General features: G+C 48.6%; 1 protein-coding gene across 1 annotated transcript; it reads right to left on the bottom strand.

The window, feature by feature from the left end:
• Positions 1–5,123: 5,123 nt before the first annotated feature.
• On the bottom strand, positions 5,124–5,951 carry LOC137522030 (olfactory receptor 1468-like). Its single transcript, XM_068242049.1, has one exon. It carries the CDS (start codon positions 5,949–5,951, stop codon positions 5,124–5,126), a length of 828 nt encoding a protein of 275 aa, XP_068098150.1.
• Between the last annotated feature and the right edge of the window lie 19,786 nt (positions 5,952–25,737).

Here is a 25,737-nt window from a genome sequence, read left to right as displayed (position 1 = left end):
ATCGGTGTCAGCACGCAAAGAGAATCTGATTATTGGTGATCTGCAGTATCACCAAGAATGCAGATATATACCTGATTATTGATGATCTGCAGAATCACCGATAATACAGATATACTGATAACCTCTGGACACCTATAAATGTGTGAGAGTTTGGTGTAACAGTAGTACTTTGAGTAATGCACCTGTGAAGCAGGTGATTGAAGGCAGTATGAGCAATACTGCTCTTGAGAGTACAGAAACCTTCCAGTAGCCTGAGACTCTCCAAGGGGTGGAGTCAGGCTGGAAGTGGGAAGGACCAGAGAGTGAGTGACACCTGAAGGTAGATGTCACTAACTGATCTGGAGACTATCTCTTAATGGGAGAGATAGCTCTCGGTCGGGCAAGCCAGGTCGGCAACACACGGACAGACAAAGTACAAAGACATAAGACAGAAGACTGATTCGGTATCCAAGGCAAGCAGGGTTTGGCAACGGAGTATCAGATATGCGAGGTACCGAATCAGAAGACAGAGGAGTAGTCAGGAAAGCAATGAGTCATAACAGATATCAAACACTGCCTAGTCTTGGGTGTGAGGTCCGTGGTCTCGACACCCTGGAACTAGTCTGATGTATAACAAAATGATAACACAAGTTCCCTAGTCTGGGTGTGAGGTCCATGGTCTCTACACCCTGGAACTAGTCTGAAGTATAGGCAGAATGATACACAAGTTCCCTAGTCTGGGTGTGAGGTCCGTGGTCTCTACACCCTGGAACTAGTCTGAAGTATAAAGCAGAATGATACACAAGTTCCCTAGTCTGGGTGTGGGGTCCGTGGTCTCTACACCCTGGAACTAGTCTGAAGCATAAACAGAATGATAACACAAGTTCCCTAGTCTTGGGTGTGAGGTCCGTGGTCTCTACACCTAGTGTTGGGCGAACAGTGTTCGCCACTGTTCGGGTTCTGCAGAACATCACCCTGTTCGGGTGATGTTCGAGTTCGGCCGAACACCTGGTGGTGTTCGGCCAAACTGTTCGGGGTTCGCCCGAACTGCAGAATGCATGGCCGAACATGGCCCCTGTTCGGCCGAACAGGGCCCTGTTCGGCCGAATACTGCCCCCCTATGCCCCTATGGGGTCGCAGGCCTAAGGGGGGAGCATGCCCCGATCGCGGGGGGGTCGGAAATTCCCCCCACCCCCTCCGCTAGCGCTCCCCCCTCTGCCCGCTTCCCCATACAAAAAGTTTGAAACAAGTTCAATAGTACCTGGGCTGGTGGCACTGGCTGGCAGTGGAGTGAGGAGGAGTCCGAGTAGCAGAGTGACGTTGAGGCCGGGCAGCGGGCGGTTCAGCGCTAGTACCCTTGTGGTACTTCCGCCCTTTCTCTGACCTCACGTCCTCTGCATACGAGGGTACGCATCACGCGTACCCTCGTATGCGTCATCACGCAGAGGACGTGAGGTCAGAGAAAGGGCGGAAGTACCACAAGGGTACTAGCGCTGAACCGCCCGCTGCCCGGCCTCAACGTCACTCTGCTACTCGGACTCCTCCTCCTCCTCACTCCACTGCCAGCCAGTGCCACCAGCCCAGGTACTATTGAACTTGTTTCAAACTTTTTGTATGGAGAAGCGGGCAGAGGGGGGAGCGCTAGCGGAGGGGGTGGGGGGAATTTCCGACCCCCCCGCGACCGGGGCATGCTCCCCCCTTATGCCTGCGACCCCATAGGGCCCCCAAAATGGGCATGTTCGGGGGTCCCATTGACTCCCATTGAGTTCGGCGTTCGGGCCGAACATGCCGAACATCTGGCCCATGTTCGGCCTGTTCGGCCCGAACCCGAACATCCAGGTGTTCGCCCAACACTATCTACACCCTGGAACTAGCCTGAAGTATACCAGAATAATAATACAGTAGTAATCTGGCTCAGTGTGAATTCCCAGGTCCTCCTGGTTCAAACACACTGTTGGATCTGACTAAGGTCTGAGTGCTTTCACGTAGTGTTCGCAACGGCAGACAACTTGTGACTGGCCAGCAGTAACTATATATGGAGTAGTGCTCTCTGGCGCCACCCCTACGTGATCAACCAATAGTTACCAGCTCTGGGGTCAGCTGATTGGCTTTGTTAGCTGATCCCCCCTTACCCATCATAAAAGTTCTGCCTCTCAGCGCGCACGCGCGTATTCCTAACACTGTGTGAACTAACAGACTCAGTCACACCAGACACACGCTGCTGCGTGCAAACCGCCGCGCTGGACGCGGAACCAGCCGCCTTGCTGTCAATACATGCGGCGGCTTATCCGCGTTCTGCCATGTTACCAGACGCACGCTTCCGCGTGCAAACTGCCGCATTAGACGCGGAATCAGCAGCCTTGCTGTCAGCACACGCGGCGACTTTTCCGCGTTCTCTCACACTGTAATTATAATTTCGTAATATCCTGATTACCGTGTATGACTCTGCTTGAAATTGACTACGATTACGCTTTACCATTTTGTACCTCGACTCTGTAAAACTTGTGCACAAGTTCTGACCAACCTTGTCTACACATTGTATATTATTGTGTATTATACAGTTCCTGTTATTTCCCAGCGTGATAACAGGTGATTTAATTGGATGTGCTCAGCCACTTTGCTCTTTTTTGGATATATATGATGAACTGTTCTTGGGCTTAGAACACTCCATAGAGCCCCATTTGTTTGGTCCTGTGCACCTTTTTCTACAAGTATCTACATCACCTGTCTCTCGTATCACTGGTGGTGCAACCTCAGAGACAGCAACCTGATGGCATATTTGCAGCAAAGTAGTCCCCCGCCCAATAGGGGTGGTGTTCCATTTACGCTTTGTGGAACACTTTGGTGAGGACTAGTGGTCGTTTACACTCAAAACCCTGAGGGATCCCATGCCTACCACTAGTGATAGGGTTAAGAGCAACTACAACACTTAAAGAGACTCTGTAACAACAAAAACCTCCCCTGGGGGGTACTCACCTCGGGTGGGGGAAGCCTCCGGATTATAATGAGGCTTCCCACGCCGTCCTCTGTCCCACGGGGGTCTCGCTGCAGCCCTCCGAACAGCCGGCGACAGAGCCGACTGTAGCTTCAATATTTACCTTTGCTGGCTCCAGCGGGGGCGCTGTGGCGACTTTCGGCACGGAAATAGACGGAAATACACGATCTCCGTCGGGTCCGCTCTACTGCGCAGGCGCCGGAAACTTGTGCCTGCGCAGTAGAGCAGACCCGACGGCGATCGGGTATTTCCGCCTACTTCGGCGCCGACAGCCATCAGAGCGCCTGCGCAGGAGCCAGGAAGGTAAATATTGCGTCACGGCTGTACGGAGGGCTACAGCGAGACCCCCGAGGGACGCAGGACGGCGTGGGAAGCCTCATTAGGATCCTGAGGCTTCTCCCACCCGAGGTGAGTACCCCCCAGGGGCCGTTTTGTCATTACAGTTCCCCTTTAACAGCTTGTTAATAACGTCTCCACCACCCTACATGGAACTTAAAGAGGAACTTTTACTTTATAAACCTCCTTAGTGGTAATCACAAGTTCATGGTAGCCACCAGGAGGTCTATGCAGAGTAATGCATGAAGCGGGTGTTTTAACTTACCTCCCGGGGGATCCCAAAGTTGGCCGCCATTCTTCTTCCGCTTCTCCGAGGCTCTGCTTACCCCGGTGAGATATCGTCATGACAACAGCCGGCACTCTCGCTATAGGGTTACAGTGCCACCCAGAGGACGGAGGGAAAACTGCAGCACTGGATCTCAGGGAGGTGAGTGATTGAGTGGGCTGCTGCAGATCTCCCTAGCAGAATGATTTTTTTCCAGGTTTTAGGGTCTGAAAGCATGCAAAAAAAAATTGCACCGCTTTCATACCGCCAAGTCATGTCAGTTGATCTCCCAGAGTCTTCTGGGACAGAAGGCTAGTTATCACTGGGAGGGCAGGGTTACATATTAACATGCAGCAATACATAGCTATAAGGAGTGTTTCTGATGCTAAAACCAGGAAAATTAAGGTAAACATGGGTATCCTGAATATTTTTGTCTTTCTATGAGTCATTAAAGGTGCTGTTTCGCATACATATGATACAGCCGCTGGTGAGTTGGGCATAGGGCGAGCTGAATGATGGCTCTCCCTTCTGCCGCTAAGCTCCCCGGCGGCGTTAAATATTATTCCCCCTCCGAATTGTAGCAACTTATAAGGAGATGTAATTCAGGTCTGGTGATCGCCAGCCTACCCAAATTACTCTTGTGTGGGGCACGCATCAAAGCATTGCTGCTATGGTGACACCCAGCCGTGTGCCGAAGTTACCTGCTTTGGCTGTTTCAACTCAGAATTTTGGACTTAGATGGCTAATTCCTTATCCTTTAGGTCAGTGGGCAATGTGGCAACATCAATATTTCCATCTTTATTATAACAAATAATTTATTGTATTAGTATTTCTAGTTATTCATATTAAGGTGTGCAGAATAAGTCAGGTTTTTACGTTCATTCTTTAAAGAGACACTGAAACGAAAAAAAATTATGATATAATGCATTGGTTGTGTAGTATGGATAATTACTAGAACATTAGTAGCAAAGAAAATATTCTCATATTTTTATTTTCAGTTGTACAGTGTTTTTTATAACATTGCATCATTCTCTAATATTTGCAGTTTACACACTACTCAGCATTCTAAATGATTTTACAGAGCAGGCCAGTGAATTTTGAACTGTCCTCTGCAGAGAAAAAGAAAATAGAATGACTGAGAGTTGAGATAACAAGCTTCAGAAGACAGAGCTCTCTGAGACTTTGAAAGTCGTGGAGCTCAATGGCTCTTTTGCATAGATAGCAACTGGGGTTTCTTAACTCTTCCTCTGCTGGAAACAATATTAGACTTATGTTTATGCTCCTAATGTTTTATTTCTTAGCTGTACTACACATACAAATCATTATATATTTTGTATGTGTCTCTTTAACCTGTATTATGCTTTTCAACAGTAAAGGTTTCTTCCCTCAATGTACTACAAAATAAATATACAACTATGGTTATCGTGTGTTTATATCATTAAAAGGTTTGGTAAACACTTTTCACAATAGACCTATTTTATATGATCACTTCTCTGTATGTTCACAATTGTCCTTTGGTGTAATTCAGCAACGCACTATTTTCGAACACTATTTCTTGACAAATATTTTTTTCATAGCCCCTTTCACTTCCTTATTTCTGAGGGTATAGATAAAGGGGTTCAGCATCGGGGCCACAACTGTGTAGATGACACTCAAAACTTTGTCATAATTTACAGAAGACATGGAAGAGGGACGCAGGTACATAAATGCAATAGTCCCGTAAAATAAGATGACCACGGTTAGATGAGAGGAACAAGTGGAAAACATCTTGCGTCGTCCATCGGTGGAGTGAATTTTAAGAATGGAGGAGATAATGTAGATATAAGAATACAGAACAATTAGAAACGGGATCAAAACTGGTAGGCCCCCTTCCGTATAAATCAAAAGCTTGTTGATTGAGATATCAGAGCAAGCTAGCTGTAACAACGGGCCCATGTCACAAAAGAAGTGATGAACTTTGTTGATGCCGCAGTAAGTCAACGTAGATGCCATTAGGCTATGCAGGAGCGAATGCAAAGCTGAGGCCAGCCATGAGATAATGACAAAAATGAAGCAAGCCTTTTGGTTAATGATCACTGTGTAATGCAACGGGTTGCAAATGGCCACAAAACGGTCATATGCCATTACAGCTAATAGGAAGCACTCTGTGCAGGCAAACCACAGGAAAAAATACAGCTGGCTGATGCAACCCAACAAGGAGACAGTCTTATCGTTCGATACAATATTGACTAGCATCTTTGGAACAATGGACGAGGTGTAGCAGACATCAACAAAAGACAAGTTGCCTAAGAAGAAGTACATGGGAGTGCGAAGATGGGAGTCGATACTTACCAGAAGAATGATAGTCGAATTACCCAGCACATTGAGGAGATACATGATTAGAAATATTACAAAAAAGAAAGTCTGATCCTCGGGGCCATCAAATAGCCCAAGTATAATGAATTCTGGATTTCTACTCTTATTCATTGCTTGTGCAGCAGGAAGAAAGTCAAAGAAGGGTTTTTATTATTGTTACTCCCTGCAACATAAAGAAATATGATGGATCTATCTTATTTGCATTAAACGGAAACACTGTGCTCTACACTGAGGCATCCATCTGAAAATGGCGCCTGTGAATAATGGCGCACAGTGTTGCCTCTAATCCGTTTGCCGCTTATCGCTATTTAACGTTAAAGCCTTTATGGGCAGCATGGTGGCGTAGTGGTTAGCTCTCTCGCCTTGCAGCGCTGGGTCCCTGGTTCGAATCCCAGCCAGGGCACTATCTGCAAAGAGTTTGTATGTTCTCTCCGTGTCTGCGTGGGTTTCCTCCGGGCACTCCGGTTTCCTCCCACATTCCAAAAACATACGGATAAGTTAATTGGCTCCCCCTAAAAAAAATTGGCCCTAGACTACAGTGCTTACACTACATAATATAGACATATGGCAATGGTAGGGATTAGATTGTGAGCTCCTTTGAGGGACAGTTAGTGACAAGATATATATATATACACTGTACAGCGCTGCGTAATATGTTGGCGCTATATAAATACTTAATAATAATAAAAGCCTTATTGTTATTTAGCGTTAAAGCCTTATCGTTATTTAGCGTTAACACACAGAACCCTCTCTGTACCTATCCCTAACCCCTAAACTCCCCTGGTGGTGCCGAACCCTAACCACCCCCCTGGTGGTGCCTAACCCTAACCATCCCCCTGGTGGTGTATATTGTACTGTAACTATACCTAACCCTACTCTCCCACAGAACCCTCCTTGTACCTAACCCTAACCACCCCCTTGGTGGTGCCTAACCCTAAGACCCCCCTGGTGGTGCCTCACCCTAAGACCCCCCCCCCCCCCTCCCCAGTGGTGCCTAACCCTAACCTTGACAGTATTACATTAAATCCATTCACCGTTTTGCAGTTAAATAACGTCTGCAGTTTGGCTTATGTAGGGCGCTATTGATAAATAACATTAGTGTGTGCCACTATTGATAAATAACGTTAGTGTGTGCCACTATTGATAAATAACGTTAGTGTGGGCCAGTTTTCTTCTTTTTTCCCTGTGCGCCATTATTAAGCAGTACTAACGATAAATAGCGATAAGCGTATCTTTTTAATGCGGCGCCATTTTTATGCATAGGCGCTGTGCGTCATTATTCACTGATCCGACACTGAGGGGTAGGAGTGCTGTGCAGTTGGACTGATAGAAATTCAACTCCAATGTACCAAACTTTTTTTTAAAAACCAAAGGGTGTTTTTTTGTATCAAAATAGGAGCAATAAGCATGGTACAGGTAGTCCCCGGTTTACGAATGCCCGACTTCCGAATGACCTGCCAATATGAATGGGCACTGACCTGCCACGATGACGTCATGCAACCGGGGACTACCTCTTCTGCTGCTGTTTTTAAAGCAGAGTAGGTGCAGCAGAAGCTAGATAGGGGATATCTTACCTGTTCCATGGTGGTAGAATGTCCCAGTGTGCTGCCCGGAAGCTGCGCTGCCCGTCCTCTCTCTTCATTCACTGTCCCCCTGGCGGCTTCACATGCGTCGCATAATGACGCAATCAGGAAAAGCCCCCTAGTGGCGGTGCCTCCTGATGCATCATTATGCGACGCATGTAAAGCCACTGGGGGGACAGCGAATGAAGAGAGAGGACGGGCCGCGCAGCTTCCGTGCAGCACGCTGGGACCTTCTACCGCCGTGGAACAGGTGAGATGTCCCCTATCTGCCTTCCGCTGCGCCTACTCTGCTTATAGAATGGGGCAAAGGTGGCTGTCCTGACTTAAAGATGGATTCAGGCTAAGAACGAACCGACAGTCCCTATCTCGTTCGTTAACTGAGGACTACCTGTACATTAATCACCATATGCAGTATAACTACAACAACAAATAACATTTGTAAAGCACTTTTCTCCCGTAGGACTCAAAGCGCGTAAGCATGGCTCAGACCAATAACATACAAGAACATTGGTACAGCAGATACAGCAATATGTAGAAGTGGCTGGATAGTGCACTAGGTAAGGGCTCTGTCTTCAACATGGGAGACCAGCGTGTGAATCCTGGCTAGGATCAGTACCTATTCAGTAAGAACTCCTTGGGCAAGACTTGGGCTGAGCGACTTGGTAAGTGATTTTAAAAGCATTTTGCGCTTCGAAAAGTGCTTTTCTGGAGCAAGGATTTTTACACTTCCAGACGTCAGTCAGGAAGTGAACTCTTTGACCCGGAAATGAATAAATACAAAGTATTTATTCATAAAAGAGCTCGGGAAATCGCTTTTCAAAGCGTTTTTTCTAACACGTGATTTCTCTATACTTTCTATTGAATTACAAATGCTCAGAAAATGGTGCAGGTGCCGCGGTGTTTGCAGCTTTCAATAGAAAGATGTTTCAATAGAACACTCACATTGAGCATCATTGCACTAGCACTTTTAAGGCAATTTTTAAAATCATCTAAAAATCTATTTTCTAAATTATAATAGTAAATAGCAGCCTTTTTTCGGCTGCACGATGACAAATATAAAATATTTTACATTTATTGGAGGAACCCCTCCCTTCCTTTCATATTGCCGGGACAGAATCCGGCAAACTGGTGGAGGAGAGGGTCTCCAGCAAAGGAGGAATTGCTAATGGCTGCCACCTGTATAACCCTAGTAATGAAAAGAGAAGGGTGAAAAGCATGCACTGAAATGCTCATAGGCTTAAAGGAGTGTTTACTTATCTTTTTATGTGTCAGAGTGGTGCAGCTAAATATTTTGAATTAAAAAAAATTTTGGTTTGGGTCCGCTTTAATCCACCACTACAGTATATCTACGTCAGCTGTGGCACCCTCCAAGCCACAGCCACGTAGATATACTGACCTATTTGCAGCCCAGCTGTGCACGATCGGGTGCTCTTCAGAGCGCACCCCCCGGCACTGTCAGCGGCATTACTAATTGGCGAAAGGGAACATGTTCCCTTATAGCCAATTAGTCCACCCCCCTCCCATGAACGATCACTGCAGTAGTCAACTGCAGCGATCCTTCATCTGTCCCCCTCCATGCATAAATAGTAAAAAAAAAAATCCACCAGCAAGCAGCCTCACTCACCTACCCTCGTTCCTGTGACTATCCTGAAGCCCCATCCTCCAATCTCCGCTCTGCATTCAGCCACGTATTGCTGGATGATGTCATCAAGCCGGGACCGGATATTCGGCATAGCGGGGCTGACTGCAGAGCGGGAATCGGAGGCTCGGGCTTCAGGATAGTCACAGGAACGAGGTAAGGTGAATGAGGCTGCTTGCGGGAGGATTTTTTTTAAACTATTTATGCACCGAGGGGGCTGCCTGATGGGTAGGTATCTGGCTATCGATCCTGGGGGGAGGGGGTAATTGAAAAGGGGGGGATGTTAGATCACTGGGGGACATCTGGCTAACTGGGGGGGGGTGTCTATTAGTCAGGCACATCTGGCTACCCTGGGGGGGATAATCTAATACCGGGGGCCCGTTTGGCTATGATGGGGGGCTGGTTCTAATCCTGGGGGCATATCTGGCTAAAATGGGGGAATGCTGATCCCAGGGGCACATCTGGCTATAATTAGGAGCACTATTCTTAGGGGCGCATCTGACGATCTATGCTGGGGGTGGCAAATGCAGGGGACACATCTGACTATACTGGGGTGGCTTATATTGGGGACATATCTGACTATACTGAGGGGGGGTCTGATACTGGGGACACATTTGGCTATCTATTCTGGGGGACATAATACTAGTGGCATGGTTTTTATGACAGTAGCACTTTGTATTTTGAAGCTGGAATCGGTAAAAACTGAGAAATCATGCATTTTTAATTTTTTTCCTCTTTTTTTTCCCATTAAAATGAATAGAAAACAACTATTTTCTTAGTACAAATTACTCCCCAATGAAAGCCTAGCTTGTCTTGAAAAAAACGGTATATAGATCATTTAAGTGTCTTGAGTAGGGATAAAGTTATTGCTGATTAACTAGGGTCATGGCTAAAACGTCAAAACAGCTCTGGTCCATAAGGGGGAAACAAGGTCTGGATGCAAAGTGGTTAAAAAAGAGTGAAATCGCCCTTAGTGTGAACAAGCCCTTAGTGGCTGCAGCCTATGCCTCGGCCCGGCCCTGCTCTGAGGATAGGCATATCGGGGACAGTGATCTAAACGCAATGCATTGCTTATCCACAGTGTTTCAACCATGAAGGCCTTGTCACATGACAACAAGCTCTCTTCTGTACGGTTTAGAATGCACATTTTAATATCTAGTACAGTTTGTGAGCACATGTTATCCTGTAGAAAGGCCACCACCTGTTCCCAGAAGGCATCCACACTGCCAGAATAAGTGTACAAAGGAGGGACTAGAAAGTGTACACTTGGGGCAACAAGGGGATGTAGAGGTGGAAAACTTGGCTAGCTGTGATGGTAACATTGGTAAAGTGTATAAAGATGTGTCAATCTGTCCCCAATGCAGGGAAAAAGTTAAAATGGACCTGAACTGTGGAACAGGACAGAAGGAAAACATAGAGGAATGCACCCTGTATGTATTTAGAGAGTTTAGCCCGTCTAATCCCCCCTCATCTGTGACTAATCACAAGTGTAATTTGATTTCTCACCTGTGTCCGCTGGCTGCCCTGGCAGAGAGCAATTGGTAAACACATGATGTCAATTTTATGTCTGCTTCCATGAAAGCAGGAAGTAGACACACTGCAGATTTATTGTAGGATTTGTATCAGCTGTTACAAATGAATGTTTTTCTTTAAAGAGACTCGGAAGCCACTTAAAAAAACAGGTTTTTACATTTTATTTAGGTTAAGCATGTTTGCCCCTGCTAAAAAGCCGCTATCCCGCGTCAGAACGAGGGTTTTTTTACCCCCTCCAAATCCCCTGTGGAACATTGCGGGGCTCCTTCCGCATAGAGGCGGAGCTTTGGGCTGTAGCTCTGCCTCCATGTGCGTCAATCGGCGCTGATCGCCGCCTCTCCCCGCCTCTCCCCGCCCCTCTCAGTCTTCTTTCACTGAGAGGGGCAGGGAGAGGTGGAGATCCGTGGGCAGATTGATGCGAATAGAGGCAGAGCTACAGCCCAAAGCTCTGCCTCCCCGAGCAGCAAAATCCACGACCAGGAAAGTCGTGGATTTTTTTCCTAGGATTTGGGGGGTAAAAAAACCCTCGTTCTGCCACAGGATATCGGCGTTTTAGCAGGGGCAAACATGCCTAGCATGAATAAAAGGTAAAAAACAGTTTTTTTAAGTGGTTTCAGAGTCTCTTTAAAGAGAACCCGAGGTGTGTTTAAAGAATGTTATCTGCATACAGAGGCTGGATCTGCCTATACAGCCCAGCCTCTGTTGCTATCCCAAACCCCACTAAGGTCCCCCTGCACTCTGCAATCCCTCATAAATCACAGCCATGCTGTGAGGCTGTGTTTACATCTGTAGTGTCAGTCTCAGCTGCTCCCCCGCCTCCTGCATAGCTCCGGACCCTGCCCCCGTCCCTTCCTTCCAATCAGCAGGGAGGGAAGGGATGCAGGCGGGGACTGGAGCTCTGCAGGAGGCGGGGAGAGCAGCAGACTGACACTATAGAAATAAACACAGCCAGCTCTGACAAGCTGTTTGTCAGCAGCGTGGCTGTGATTTATGAGGGATTGCAGAGTGCAGGGGGACCTTAGGGGGGCTTGGGATAGCAACAGAGGCTGGACTGTATAGGCAGATCCAGCCTCTGTATGCAGATAATATTCTTCAAACCCACCTGGGGTTCTCTTTAAAGGTTATTATGCTGTTGCTTATCTTTTAGAGCAGAGAGGAAGTTCTGAGTTCAGGTCTGCTTTAACCACCCTGGCGTTCTATTAAGAGCGCCAGGGTGCATGCGCAGCAGTATTTAAAAAAAAAATGTCCCTATCATGTAGCTAGCCTAGTGCTACATGATGCCCCCCTCCCTGCGCTATCCCTCCCACCCCTTCGATCGCTGCTGGCGCACTCACCCATAAGGAAATCCCGTACTAAACGGGATTCCCTTTAAGGCTTCCCCCGTCGCCATGGCGACGATCGTGATGACGTCATCGACGTCGTGACGTCATCCTGCGTTCCGATCCACCCCGCAGCGCTGCCTGGCACTGATTGGCCAGGCTGCGCAGGGGTCTCGGCGGGGGGCGGCGGTTACGCGGCGGATAGCGGCGCATCGGTGGCGAGCTGAATGAACACGCAGCAAGCAAAGTGCTTGCTGCGTGTTTGAAAAAAAATTTGTGAAAATCGGCCCAGCGGGGCCTGAGCGGCGCCTTCCGGCGGTAATGGACGAGCTGAGCTTGTCCATACCGCTAAGAAGGTTAAGACACCTATCGTTTCTGTGACTGATTATTAACATTTCTTTCTAATATTGGTGTTGCCTCTTCTTCTTAGAGATAAACTGAGGAGCCGGAGTCGGGGTCAGATGATTTTTGTACCAAATTCACAGCCATGGTAAGTAATAGACTAAGTAGTTGGAGTCAAGGAGTCGGAAGTTGGAACCATTTTGTGTACCTGGAGTCTGAGTTGGAGTCAGTGGTTTCATTAGCTGAGGAGTCAGAGTTGGAGTCGGATGATTTTTGTACCGACTCCACAGCCCTGATTACATCCATGGTTATTTTTTGTGGTGCCTTCTCCCTCCCAGTAACATACTACACAGCATGACCAACCACATTTTTTACAAGTCAAGTATGTACACACAAGACTAGTGTTGGGCGAACAGTGTTCGCCACTGCTCGGGTGATGTTCGAGTTCGGCCGAACACCTGATAGTGTTCGGCCAAACTGTTCGGCCATATGGCCGAACTAAGAGCGCATGGCTGAACGTTCCCCGAACGTTCGGCTAGCGCTGTGATTGGCCGAACGGGTCACGTGGTTCGGACCCGAACGCGCTCTGATTGGCGGAACGGGTTACGTGGTTCGGGTAAATAAATACCCGATCCACGTCATTTCTCCGCCATTTGTCTGTGGGTTTAGCTTTGGGTAGGCAGGCAGGGTAGTTCTCTCTCCAGCCAGGCTAGACAGGGTCCCCCCAGTCGTGTCGCTGCTGGGAACAGTAGTACACCGCTCGCCCACACTATATAGCATTGTGTTTACTGCCACGCTGTGTCTCTGCTGGGAACAGTACTACACCGCTCACCCTGTATAGCATTGTGCTCTGTGTCGCTGCTGGGAACAGTAGTACACCGCTCACCCAGCACTGTATAGCATTGTGCTCTGTGTCGCTGCTGAGAATAGTAGTACACCGCTCAGCCTCCACTATATAGCATTGTGTTTACTGCCACTCTGTGTCTCTGCTGGGAACAGTAGTACACCGCTCACCCACCACTGTATAGCATTGTGCTCTGTATCGCTGCTGGGAACAGTAGTACACCGCTCAGCCACACTATATGGCATTGTGTTTACTGCCACTCTGTGTCTCTGCTGAGAACAGTAGTACACCGCTCACCCACCACTGTATAGCATTGTGCTCTGTATCGCTGCTGGGAACAGTAGTACACCACTCACCCACCACTGTATACCATTGTGCTCTGTGTCGCTGCTGAGAACAGTAGTACACCGCTCAGCCACCACTGTAAAGCATTGTGTTTACTGCCACTCTGTGTCTCTGCTGGGAACAGTAGTACACCGCTCACCCACCACTGTATAGCATTGTGCTCTGTGTCGCTGCTGGGAACAGTAGTACACCGCTCACCCACCCACCACTGTATAGCATTGTGCTCTGTGTTTCTGCTGGGAACAGTAGTACACCGCTCACCCACCACTGTATAGCATTGTGCTCTGTATCGCTGCTGGGAACAGTAGTACACCGCTCAGCCACACTATATTGCATTGTGTTTACTGCCACTCTGTGTCTCTGCTGGGAACAGTAGTACACCGCTCACCCACCACTGTATAGCATTGTGCTCTGTGTCGCTGCTGGGAATAGTAGTACACCGCTCACCCACCACTGTATAGCATTGTGCTCTGTGTCGCTGCTGTGAACAGTAGTACACCGCTCAGCCACACTATATAGCATTGTGTTTACTGCCACTCTGTGTCTCTGCTGGGAACAGTAGTACACCGCTCACCCACCACTGTATAGCATTGTGCTCTGTATCGCTGCTGGGAACAGTAGTACACCACTCACCCACCACTGTATACCATTGTGCTCTGTGTCGCTGCTGGGAACAGTAGTACACCGCTCAGCCACCACTGTATAGCATTGTGTTTACTGCCACTCTGTGTCTCTGCTGGGAACAGTAGTACACCGCTCACCCACCACTGTATAGCATTGTGTTTACTGCCACTCTGTGTCTCTGCTGGGAACAGTAGTACACCGCTCACCCACCACTGTATAGCATTGTGCTCTGTGTCGCTGCTGGGAATAGTAGTACACCGCTCACCCACCACTGTATAGCATTGTGCTCTGTGTCGCTGCTGGGAACAGTAGTACACTGCTCAGCCACACTATATAGCATTGTGTTTACTGCCACTCTGTGTCTCTGCTGGGAACAGTAGTACACCGCTCACCCACCACTGTATAGCATTGTGCTCTGTATCGCTGCTGGGAACAGTAGTACACCGCTCAGCCACACTATATAGCATTGTGTTTACTGCCACTCTGTGTCTCTGCTGGGAACAGTAGTACACCGCTCACCCACCACTGTATACCATTGTGCTCTGTGTCGCTGCTGGGAACAGTAGTACACCGCTCAGCCACCACTGTATAGCATTGTGTTTACTGCCACTCTGTGTCTCTGCTGGGAACAGTAGTACACCGCTCACCCACCACTGTATAGCATTGTGCTCTGTGTCGCTGCTGGGAATAGTAGTACACCGCTCACCCACCACTGTATAGCATTGTGCTCTGTGTTGCTGCTGGGAACAGTAGTACACCGCTCACCCACCCACCACTGTATAGCATTGTGCTCTGTGTGTCTGCTGGGAACAGTAGTACACCGCTCACCCACCCACCACTGTATAGCATTGTGCTCTGTGTCGCTGCTGGGAATAGTAGTACACCGCTCACCCACCACTGTATAGCATTGTGCTCTGTGTCGCTGCTGGGAATAGTAGTACACCGCTCACCCGCCACTGTATAGCATTTCTGTAGTGCCACTGTACTGCTGCCAGTCAGCGTGTACTTTAAGGATAAGTGAAATGAAGAAGAAATCCTGTGAAAGAGGGAGGGGCAAGGGAAGAGGTGTTTCCCCTGACGGTTCACGTACAGGCCACAGTGGAGCACCGAAGAAAACCCACTCAATACCGCCCATGTTGTCCAGGAAATCAACCCTCACAAATCCAAAAGAACAGGACCAGATAATTAATTGGATGACCTCTCAAGCGTCCAGCAGTGGGTTAAGCAGCACCAGCACATCACGCGCGAGGTCCGAGTCCTCAGCCAGTTACAAGGAGCCAGTGGGCACAAAGCTGACACAACCGGCAGCGACACCACGCACACAACTGCCAAATAACCAGTCCGAAGAATTTCCTCAGGAAACAATGGGGTATTCGCAGGAGCTATTCCCAGCCCAACAAACTTCCACCTTTCAAAGGTCAATGGAACAGCCAGAAATTTTGTGCCCGGATTCACAACCATTTAGTGTGGGAAATGCACCGCGCACTGAAATGCAAGGCGAGTCCGAGGACTTTGAAACCCAAATCCCAGAGCAAGTTTGGCAGGAGGGGTTTCAATTGCAGGAGGTCGGCCGAGAAGATCTGGAAGACGACGTTGGAGTGAGCTGCGCAGAGGTTGTTCTGGGGAGCTCTACTCCACAGCGGCGGCCCACAATCACATATGACGAGTTTGAGGAGATGGAAGAGGAGAAGGGTATGGACAATGTTGACAGAGACCCAGATTTTGTATGTGAAGGAGAACATCGCCGTCGTAGCAGCAGCACAGATGAGTCTGTTGAAGAACCCACTGCTGCACGAGTTTGCCTTGTGCCACAAGGTAGGCGGCGCGAAATTTCAGGCACCACAAGCGTGGAAGTTCAAGTGAGACGCAAAAAGGCGCAAGCACAAATCGCCAGCAAGGCAGGTGCTCCAAAGTCTGGCCTTTCTTTGAAGACTGCAGTGAGGTTGGTACCATGGTGATTTGCAAGGTGTGCAAGACCCGCCTGAGCAGGGGGAAAAATATTAACAACCTCTCCACCACCAGCATGACCCGCCACATGGTATCCAAACATCCCACTCTGTGGGCACCAGGACAGGGTACCAGCAACACTGCCTCCCTTGGGGTCACCAGACTCACCACCAGACCCTCCTCAGCAGCAGCAGTAGCCCAGCCATTGCGTGGTTCACAACAACATTCACAAACATCAGACGACGCTGACACTGTCACTTTCCGGAATAGTGCTCTTGAGGTCTCCCAGTCTTCATCAAACACAACAACCAACAGCCGTTCAGTGTGCAGCCCTACGGTTCAGTTGTCTGTCTCGGAGATGCTTGAGCGCAAGAGGAAATTGCCAGCAAATGACCCCCGGGCCGTGGCACTAACAGCCAGCATAGCCAAGCTTCTGGCCTGCGAAATGCTGCCATATCGAGTGGTGGAGACAAACAGCTTCAAGGGCATGATGTCAGTGGCCATCCCACGTTACGTGGTTCCCAGCCGCTACCACTTTGCGCGCTCTGCAGTGCCTGAGTTGCATGAGCACGTGGTCAGCAAAATAACCCGAAGCTTGCCTGCAAGGTTCACCTCACCACTGACACCTGGACGAGTGCGTTCGGCCAGGGTCGATACATCTCCCTTACCGCGCACTGGGTGAACCTTGTGGAGCCTGGCAGCGATTCCTAACCTGCTACGGCGCGGGTGTTGCCCACGCCGCAAACAGCTAAACCGCCGTCCCTCCCACTGGATAACAACAGCAGCACCTACCTCTCTGACTCCTTCTCCTCCAACGCATCTCAAAGCTGTACCTCATCCGGAAACGCTAACCCAGCAGCAGTAGGATCGTGGAAGCAGTGCAGCACAGCTGTTGGCATGCGTCAGCAAGTGTTGCTGAAGCTGATCTGCCTTGGGGATAAGCAGCACACAGGGGAGGAAATTTGGAGGGGAATAAAGGAACAGACGGATTTGTGGCTGGCACCGCTGGACCTGAAACCGGGCATGGTTGTGTGTGATAATGGGAGTAATCTCATTCGCGCTTTAAGGTTGGCTAAGCTGACACACATCCCTTGCCTGGCACACGTGATGAACCTAGTAGTTCAGCGGTTCCTGAGGACATACCCAGGTGTGGCCGATCTTCTGTTGAAGGTGCGACGAGTGGCCAAACATTGTAGAAATTCCAGTACTGCTTCGGGGGCACTCGCCAAGATGCAGGAGCGCTTCAATCTCCCCCACCATCGCTTGCTGTGTGATGTCCCTACGCGCTGGAATTCTACGCTGCACATGCTAGCCCACTTTTGCGAGCAGAAGAGTGCAGTGGTCCAGTACATGACGGCACAGTACCGAGGCGCATCCGGACAGCTGCCAAGCTTCTGTGGATCCGATTGGGCCAACATGTTGGACCTCTGCCAAGTCCTCCCAAATTTTGAGCAATCCACGTTGCTTGTGAGCAGTGACAACTCTTCAGTCAGCATTACCATACCACTGCTGTGTTTACTGAAGAAGTCAATGTTGAAAATCAAGGAAACAGCTGTCATGATGCAACTGGGGGAATCTGAAGGAGAAAACGATCAGCGTGATGATACCAACATCAGGCCATCTGCTTTAGGAAACGCTGGCCCCAGCAGCTATAATGAAGAAGAGGAGGAGGAACAGCTGGAGTTGGAGCAGGAATTTCATGCCACCACTGACGAGGGCCAGAGCGGTGCACGTTGGACTTCCACAATTCAGCGCGAATAGTCAGCAGAAGCAGACCAGGAAGAAGGTGACGACTATGATGCATCACAACTATCACAACGCTCACAAGAGGATGATGAGGATTCTGGCAGGACTCTGGCACACATGGCTCAATTCATGCTAGACTGCATTGAACGCGACCCACGCATTGTGCGCATTCTGGACAACACCAATTACTGGGTTTATACCCTTCTGGACAGGGGAGGACTGGGACCTTTTGGCCTGGGGGGACAACACAAACTAGAGGCCCGTTTCACGGCATCCCCAGCCCAAAGCCATATCTTTCTTGTGTGCAAATCTTCAAATTGTGATGACTAACAGCCCCAGCCACACACACACACACACACACACACACACACTATGTACCTGATGCCTAACCCCATTTCTCCGCACAATCTACCTGTCTGTGTCTGATGCCTAACCTTAAAGGAGTTATCAGGCTTTTTTTTTTTTTTATGAAAATAAGTGCTACTTACCCAGGGCTCGTCCAGCCCCAAGCTCCCAGCATGTCTCTTGCTGCAGCTCTGCAGTCAGCTGTTCGCTGCCGCTGCCTCGCAGCCCCCGGCGATGACGTCAGGCCAACTGCGCCTGTGCGAGCGGCGCTGTCAATCACCGCCACATAGACCAGAGCGTACTGTGCAGACGCTGAACTACTGCGCCTGTGCAGTACACTCCGGTCCACGTGGCGGTGATTGACAGTGCTGCTCGCACAGGCGCAGTCCAGGCCGACATCCAGGTCGGACTGGTGCCATCGCCGGGGACTGGGAGGCAACGGCAGCGAATGGCTGACTGCAGAGCTGCGGCGAGGGACATGCTGGGAGCGTAGGGCTGGAGGAAGCCCCGGGTAAGTAGCACTTATTTCATTAAAAATGCCTGATAACTCCTTTAAACAACCCCCCACACACACACACACACACACACAAACCTACCTACCTGGTGATGCCTAACCCCACTCCTGCCCACCCACCATACAAACTACTTGTCTGACACCTACCCCCCCCCCCCTCCAACTACCTGTTTGACAGTGCCTAACTGCCTGCCTCCCCCCTCCCCTGCTGCCAATCACACCACAAGAAGAAAAAACGTTCCCCTCAGGCCAGGGTCAGAATGGGGATGATTATCACACAAAAAAAAACACAGAGGGCACTGGCCTGGGCAGAGAATTGAATTTGACAGCAGTAGCAGGCAGGCAGCAAAGTGTGAGTAACTCAGTGACAAGAAGGGAGAAGAAGTACAGAAACAAAATTTATAAAAAACACCTTCTCCTCTGGCAACCTGGACCCGACCTCCTCTATCCTCCTGTCTCCTCAGTCCTACACCTCCTCCTCCTCCACAGCAGCAAGCAGCTATAGGTGGCATCTCCGACTCTCAGCCCCCAGAGTGTCCGACTCCTCCAGCCAGGACAGCCAGCCTGCCACTCATAGCCGCAGCTCCAGGCCCCCAGCCCCCCCAGCACAGAAAGCTGAAGAGTGAGACAGCTCACTCCGATGACACCTCAGGCACAGCAGCACAGGGGAGGACTGTGTCCGACTCCTCCAGTCAGCCACTCGTAGCCACAGCTCCAGGCCCCCAGCCCCCCCAACACAGAAAGCTGAAGAGTGAGACAGCTCACTCCGATGACACCGCAGGCACAGCAGCACGTTGTGGGCGGCAATGGCTCCAGGCGGGGGGTGGAGTCAAGCAGGGTCAACCCACCGGGCCGGAGAGGATCTAAGCTATTTGTGTCCTTGTGCCGCTCACATCCACCACAGGCGCAGCCACGCACAAGGGCACACCACGGCCGGCCGCCTCAGCCCCTTCTCTGATTGGATACTTCAACTTGCCGGGAAATATCGCGCGAGGTTGCGATCCCCACTGCGAATCTTTCACCTGTGGTATGTCTGCGGCCGCTGCGTATAGCAGCGGCTGGCCCTAATTACTTAAGATTCGGGCAGCCCGGGGGGCAATTGCCCCCCGTCCCCCTGGGCCAGTCCTCCCCTGCTTCTGGATCCACGGTACAAACACAATGTTCCAAAACTGCTTGAAGAAAGAGTCAGACAGGTCAAAATGGAAGAATACCAGCAGGCCCTTGTGGAGACTTTAGAGAGGAGATTGACATCCTCCCCCTCCTCTAGCCAGTTGTACGCCGACAGACTGACTTCCGCAAACCCAGGATGACCAGGAGGGCAGCAAACAACAAAAAGCCGCAGCTAGTGCCCAAAAGGGAATGGTATCGGCAGTGTCCTTGGAGTGGGAAAACTTTCTGACACCCATGCAGCAGCCCACAGAACAGCAAGCGTGCAGATCCACCTCCAACACCGATCGCCTGGAGAAGATGGTCAAGGACTACATGTCAGATGGCGTAGCTGTGTTGAACAATCCATCTGCACCCTTCAACTATTGGGTATCGAAGCTAGACACCTGGCACGAACTGGCAATGTACGCAATAGAGGTGCTGGCTTGCCCGGCAGCCAGCGTTATGTCGGAACGCTGTTTCAGTGCTGCCAGAGGCATCGTCACAGATCGGCGTATCCGCCTCTCCACAGAAAATGCAGACCGTCTGACTCAAATTAAAATGAATCAATCCTAGATTGGAAACGACTACGCAACACTCCCGGACCCCAACCAAGTAACATGAACAATGAACATCTGTGATGGGTTAGCGTTTCCGGTCCCTGTTTATTGAACCTCTCATCTGTATTACATTTATGACTGCATGGCGACAAAAAGCAAATTGCTTTCCGCACGCTTATTGTCCGCATGCAAGGCCTGGGTTGTTGTGTCTCAAAGCGTGGCCTTCTCCTCCTGCGCCCCCCTCCTCCTGTTCCATCACGTGTGCTGCTGCTGGGTTAGCGTTACCAGTCCCTTTTCCTGGAACCTCTCATCTGTATTACATTTATGACTGCATGCCGACAAAAAACAAATTGCTATCCGCACGCTTCTTGTCCGCATGCAAGGCCTGGGTTGTTGTGTCTCAAAGCGTGGCCTTCTCCTCCTGCGCCGCCCTCCTCCTGTTCCATCACGAGTGCTGCTGCTGGGTTAGCGTTACCAGTCCCTTTTCCTGGAACCTCTCATCTGTATTACATTTATGACTGCATGCCGACAAAAAGCAAATTGCTATCCGCACGCTTCTTGTCCGCATGCAAGGCCTGGGTTGTTGTGTCTCAAAGCGTGGCTTTCTCCTTCTGCCCCGCCCTCCTCCTGTTCCATCACGTGTGCTGCTGCTGGGTTAGCGTTACCGGTCCATTTTCCTGGAACCTCTCATCTGTATTACATTTATGACTGCATGCCGACAAAAAGCAAATTGCTATCCACACGCTTCTTGTCCTCATGCAAGGCCTGGGTTGTTGTGTCTCAAAGCGTGGCCTTCTCCTCCTGCCCCGCCCTCCTCCTGTTCCATCACGTGTGCTGCTGCTGGGTTAGCGTTACCGATCCCTTTTCCTGGAACCTCTCATCTGTATTACATTTATGACTGCATGCCGACAAAAAGCAAATTGCTATCCGCACGCTTCTTGTCCGCATGCAAGGCTTGGGTTGTTGTGTCTCAAAGCGTGGCCTTCTCCTCCTGCGCCGCCCTCCTCCTGTTCCATCACGTGTGCTGCTGCTGGATTAGCGTTACCGGTCCCTTTTCCTGGAACCTCTCATCTGTATTACATTTAGGACTGCATGCCGACAAAAAGCAAATTGCTATCCGCACGCTTCTTGTCCGCATGCAAGGCCTGGGTTGTTGTGTCTCAAAGCGTGGCCTTCTCCTCCTGCGCCGCCCTCCTCCTGTTCCATCACGTGTGCTGCTGCTGGGTTAGCGTTACCGGTCCCTTTTTCCTGGAACCTCTCATCTGTATTACATTTATGACTGCATGCCGACAAAAAGCAAATTGCTATCCGCACGCTTCTTGTCCTCATGCAGGGCCTGGGTTGTTTTGTCTCAAAGCGTGGCCTTCTCCTCCTGCCCCGCCCTCCTCCTGTTCCATCACGTGTGCTGCTGCTGGGTTAGCGTTACCGGTCCCTTTTCCTGGAACCTCTCATCTGTATTACATTTATGACTGCATGCCGACAAAAAGCAAATTGCTATCCGCACGCTTCTTGTCCGCATGCAAGGCCTGGGTTGTTGTGTCTCAAAGCGTGGCCTTCTCCTCCTGCCCCGCCCTCCTCCTGTTCCATCACGTGTGCTGCTGCTGGGTTAGCGTTACCGGTCCCTTTTCCTGGAACCTCTCATCTGTATTACATTTATGACTGCATGCCGACAAAAAGCAAATTGCTATCCGCACGCTTCTTGTCCGCATGCAAGGCCTGGGTTGTTGTGTCTCAAAGCGTGGCCTTCTCCTCCTGCGCCGCCCTCCTTCTGTTCCATCACGTGTGCTGCTGCTGGGTTAGCGTTACCGGTCCCTTTTCCTGGAACCTCTCATCTGTATTACATTTATGACTGCATGCCGACAAAAAGCAAATTGCTATCCGCACGCTTCTTGTCCGCATGCAAGGCCTGGGTTGTTGTGTCTCAAAGCGTGGCCTTCTCCTCCTGCCCCGCCCTCCTCCTGTTCCATCACGTGTGCTGCTGCTGGGTTAGCGTTACCGGTCCCTTTTCCTGGAACCTCTCATCTGTATTACATTTATGACTGCATGCCGACAAAAAGCAAATTGCTATCCGCACGCTTCTTGTCCACATGCAAGGCCTGGGTTGTTGTGTCTCAAAGCGTGGCCTTCTCCTCCTGCGCCGCCCTCCTCCTGTTCCATCACGTGTGCTGCTGCTGGGTTAGCGTTACCGGTCCCTTTTCCTGGAACCTCTCATCTGTATTACATTTATGACTGCATGCCGACAAAAAGCATGTTACCTGTGCAAAGAAAACACATTTCCCACATTTAAAAGACAGTTTTCCCTTTGAAACTTTAAAATCGATTTTCTCAAAAACTATAAGCTCTTTTTGCTCATTTTTTTTCCTCTTGTACCCACTCCCAAGGTGCACATACCCTGTAAATTTGGGGTATGTAGCATGTAAGGAGGCTTTACAAAGCACGAAAGTTCGGGTCCCCATTGACTTCCATTATGTTCGGAGTTCGGCTCGAACACCCGAACATCGCGGCCATGTTCGGCCTGTTCGGCCCGAACCCGAACATCTAGATGTTCGCCCAACACTACACAAGACAACCAACTAAACAACCAACTCACTTAAATACTGTGCATGCAAGCAAAACAAAAATCTGCATAGCATGTCCGCATTCAAAACCAACAGAAGATGTTCAAATGACTTGTACACACTTGGCCAACCTGTAAGATAGTTGTGCAGGTTGATCCACCAGATGGATTTGGCAAACCACCTGTAATGAGTTGGCTGTATTTCCTTGACTTTTCTAAAACACAGACATGTTTTATTTTTTTTAATACATGAATAAATTCTGTTTTTTTAAGAAGTCAATTCCACACCTAAAATTAATTTTATGAAAAACATTTCTACCGCCATATCCTGACTATCAGACTAGAATAATTAGCAAAGAGCTGCCACACTATTATAATAACATATATAATAAAAATAAAAAACATTTTAAAGTGGTCAGCATTTCTACTTTGCTCTAAAAGATTCCTCACAGCTTTAAACCTACTATCTGTAATGATCTGCGTTAGAACCAGGAGGACCTGGGAATTCACACTGAGCCAGATTACTTCTGTTTGTTATTGTGTTATTATTCTGTTATACCTCCGACTAGTTCCAGGGTGTCGAGACCACGGACCTCACACCCAGATTAGGGACTCTGTATTATCATTCTGTTATACTCCAGACTAGTTCCAGGGTGTCGAGACCATGGACCTGTCACCCAAGATTAGGGACTCTGTGTTACCATTCTGTTATACTCTAGACTAGTTCCAGGGTTGCCGAACCCTGCTCGCTTAGGATACCGAATCAGTCTTCTGTCTTTGTACCTTATCTGTCTGTGTGTTGCCGACCTGGCTTGCCTGACCTTGAGAGCTATCTCCCTCTTTAAGAGATAGTCTCCAGACCTGGTAGTGACTACCACCTTCAGGTGTCACTCACTCACAGGTTCCGCCTACCTTACCCTGGAACTCCACCCCTTTGGAGTTCTCAGGCTACTGGAAGGTCTCTGTTCCTCCCAGAAGGCAGTATTGCCTGTACTGCCAAAGACCACCTGCTCCTCGGGTGGTCTTACTCAAAGTTATTACTGTTGCATCAAACACTCACACTATAAAGGTGTCCAGAGGTTAGTTATACTTGGATTATCGGTGATTCTGCAGATCATCAATAATCAGGTATAATCTGTATTCTTGGTGAAACTGCAGATCACCAATAATCAGATTCTCTCTGTGTGCTGACACCGATCGTTACACTCTGCTGTCCGCACAGGCAGACAGCTGTTTGACCATTTTGTAAGTCTGAGTGCGGCAGGTTCCTGGAAAAGGGACCTGTCTCCACTCTGCAAGCTGCAGAGTTGCTGTTCTGGGGAGGAATTTGCATCCACTTGTTATGCAAATTGCTTAGCTGCTTTCTCTGATGGCTTGCAGTATAAAAACCATTTCTTCCCAGAATTCCTTGCTGGTCATGATGGTTTGTTCCTGCTAACTCTCCTGGAGTATCAGCCTTGCTATTGTTTGCTAAAGATTGTCTTAGAGTAATTCCTTGGGACTGCACTAGGCATCCCTTCTAGTGCAGTCAGGTTGTATTATTTGTATTCCCTTGTTCTATCTCTCTCTTGCGATGGTCTTGCCACCAGCGGCGGTCGACAGGAAATCGTTCTGTCTGTCTGGGAGTGTAGGTCAGAGCAGCGGTTGCTACTGGCTGCTCCATCTGTCTGTCTGTTTGGATCGCAGTCGCCCTAACGGTAGTGGCGGTGGTTCCTTCTGGATTTTGGATTTTTATTTAGCAGAACATCACTGAAATTATTAAACAAAGCACTTTGTCCTGCTATTCAGCTTCAAATCTGCATCCAAACTGGAGATAACAAAATCTTTGTTTACATTCCAATGTAGCTACATTGTGTGTAACTAGTAAAAAACACTCTCTGAAAAAGCTGTCTTTGCTTCAGGCACACACACAGCTCAGGAACCACCCATTAGAAGATTTTAATATCTAATAAAAAGCCGTTAGAATAAAATGCAATGGCAATGTTCAGGGCAAGAAAAACTACACTTTGGAAACCTGTAATTTGTAGACAGACAATATTACCTGTGCACAAAAGCAAATATGATAACTGTATGAATACTGTATGAATAATACAAAGTATAAAAACACATTTTTATTGAATTTTATGTCAGATTTCAGACCACTTTAAAATCAGTGGTCATCTTTAAAGAGATGTTAAGATTTTTATTTTTATTTTTATTTTCATTCATGGCTGGGCAAGTAATAAAAAAAAATTCTGTGAAAAAAAAACATTTCAAATCTGTTGAAAAATTATGTGTAGTGTAGAAAATTATTTTTTTTTACATCCACCTACTAGATTGGATAGATTTTTGTTACCAGGAAAATTTACTGTGCAGTAAAAATCCATAAAAGTGATTATTTCTAAAAATACTAAAAACACATTTTCAATAGTAAATAGCTGTGCTTTTTTAATATAATTATATTTTGAAAATGCAACTGAAATTCAAGATTTTCTTTATATATTTTTACATGCAGTAGTTTGTGGCCCACCTCTTTAGATGTCAGTTACTAAACAGCCTACATATCATTATGTGTTATTTTTTCTTGACGTATACAGAATTATTACAAACATACAATATTCATTAAGTAATATACGCACTTAAATGGGAAAATATATGTAACATAAAATAAATGGTAAAAAAACATTAGTATTAAACTGCACACATACACCAATATTTATTTAATTTTGACAGAGAAGCTAAAATAACATCTTTTTCCATTCTTGGCACTTAATATGACAATAT

The sequence above is a fragment of the Hyperolius riggenbachi genome, chromosome 6, assembly GCF_040937935.1.
Source record: "Hyperolius riggenbachi isolate aHypRig1 chromosome 6, aHypRig1.pri, whole genome shotgun sequence".
NCBI classification, from domain to species: domain Eukaryota; kingdom Metazoa; phylum Chordata; class Amphibia; order Anura; family Hyperoliidae; genus Hyperolius; species Hyperolius riggenbachi.
This window is presented reverse-complemented; position numbering and strand designations above follow the sequence as displayed.

Coding starts and splice junctions, on each gene's coding strand:
- LOC137522030 (XM_068242049.1), bottom strand. CDS start 5,951: ATGTATCTCCTCAATGTGCTGGGTAATTCGACTATCATTCTTCTGGTA.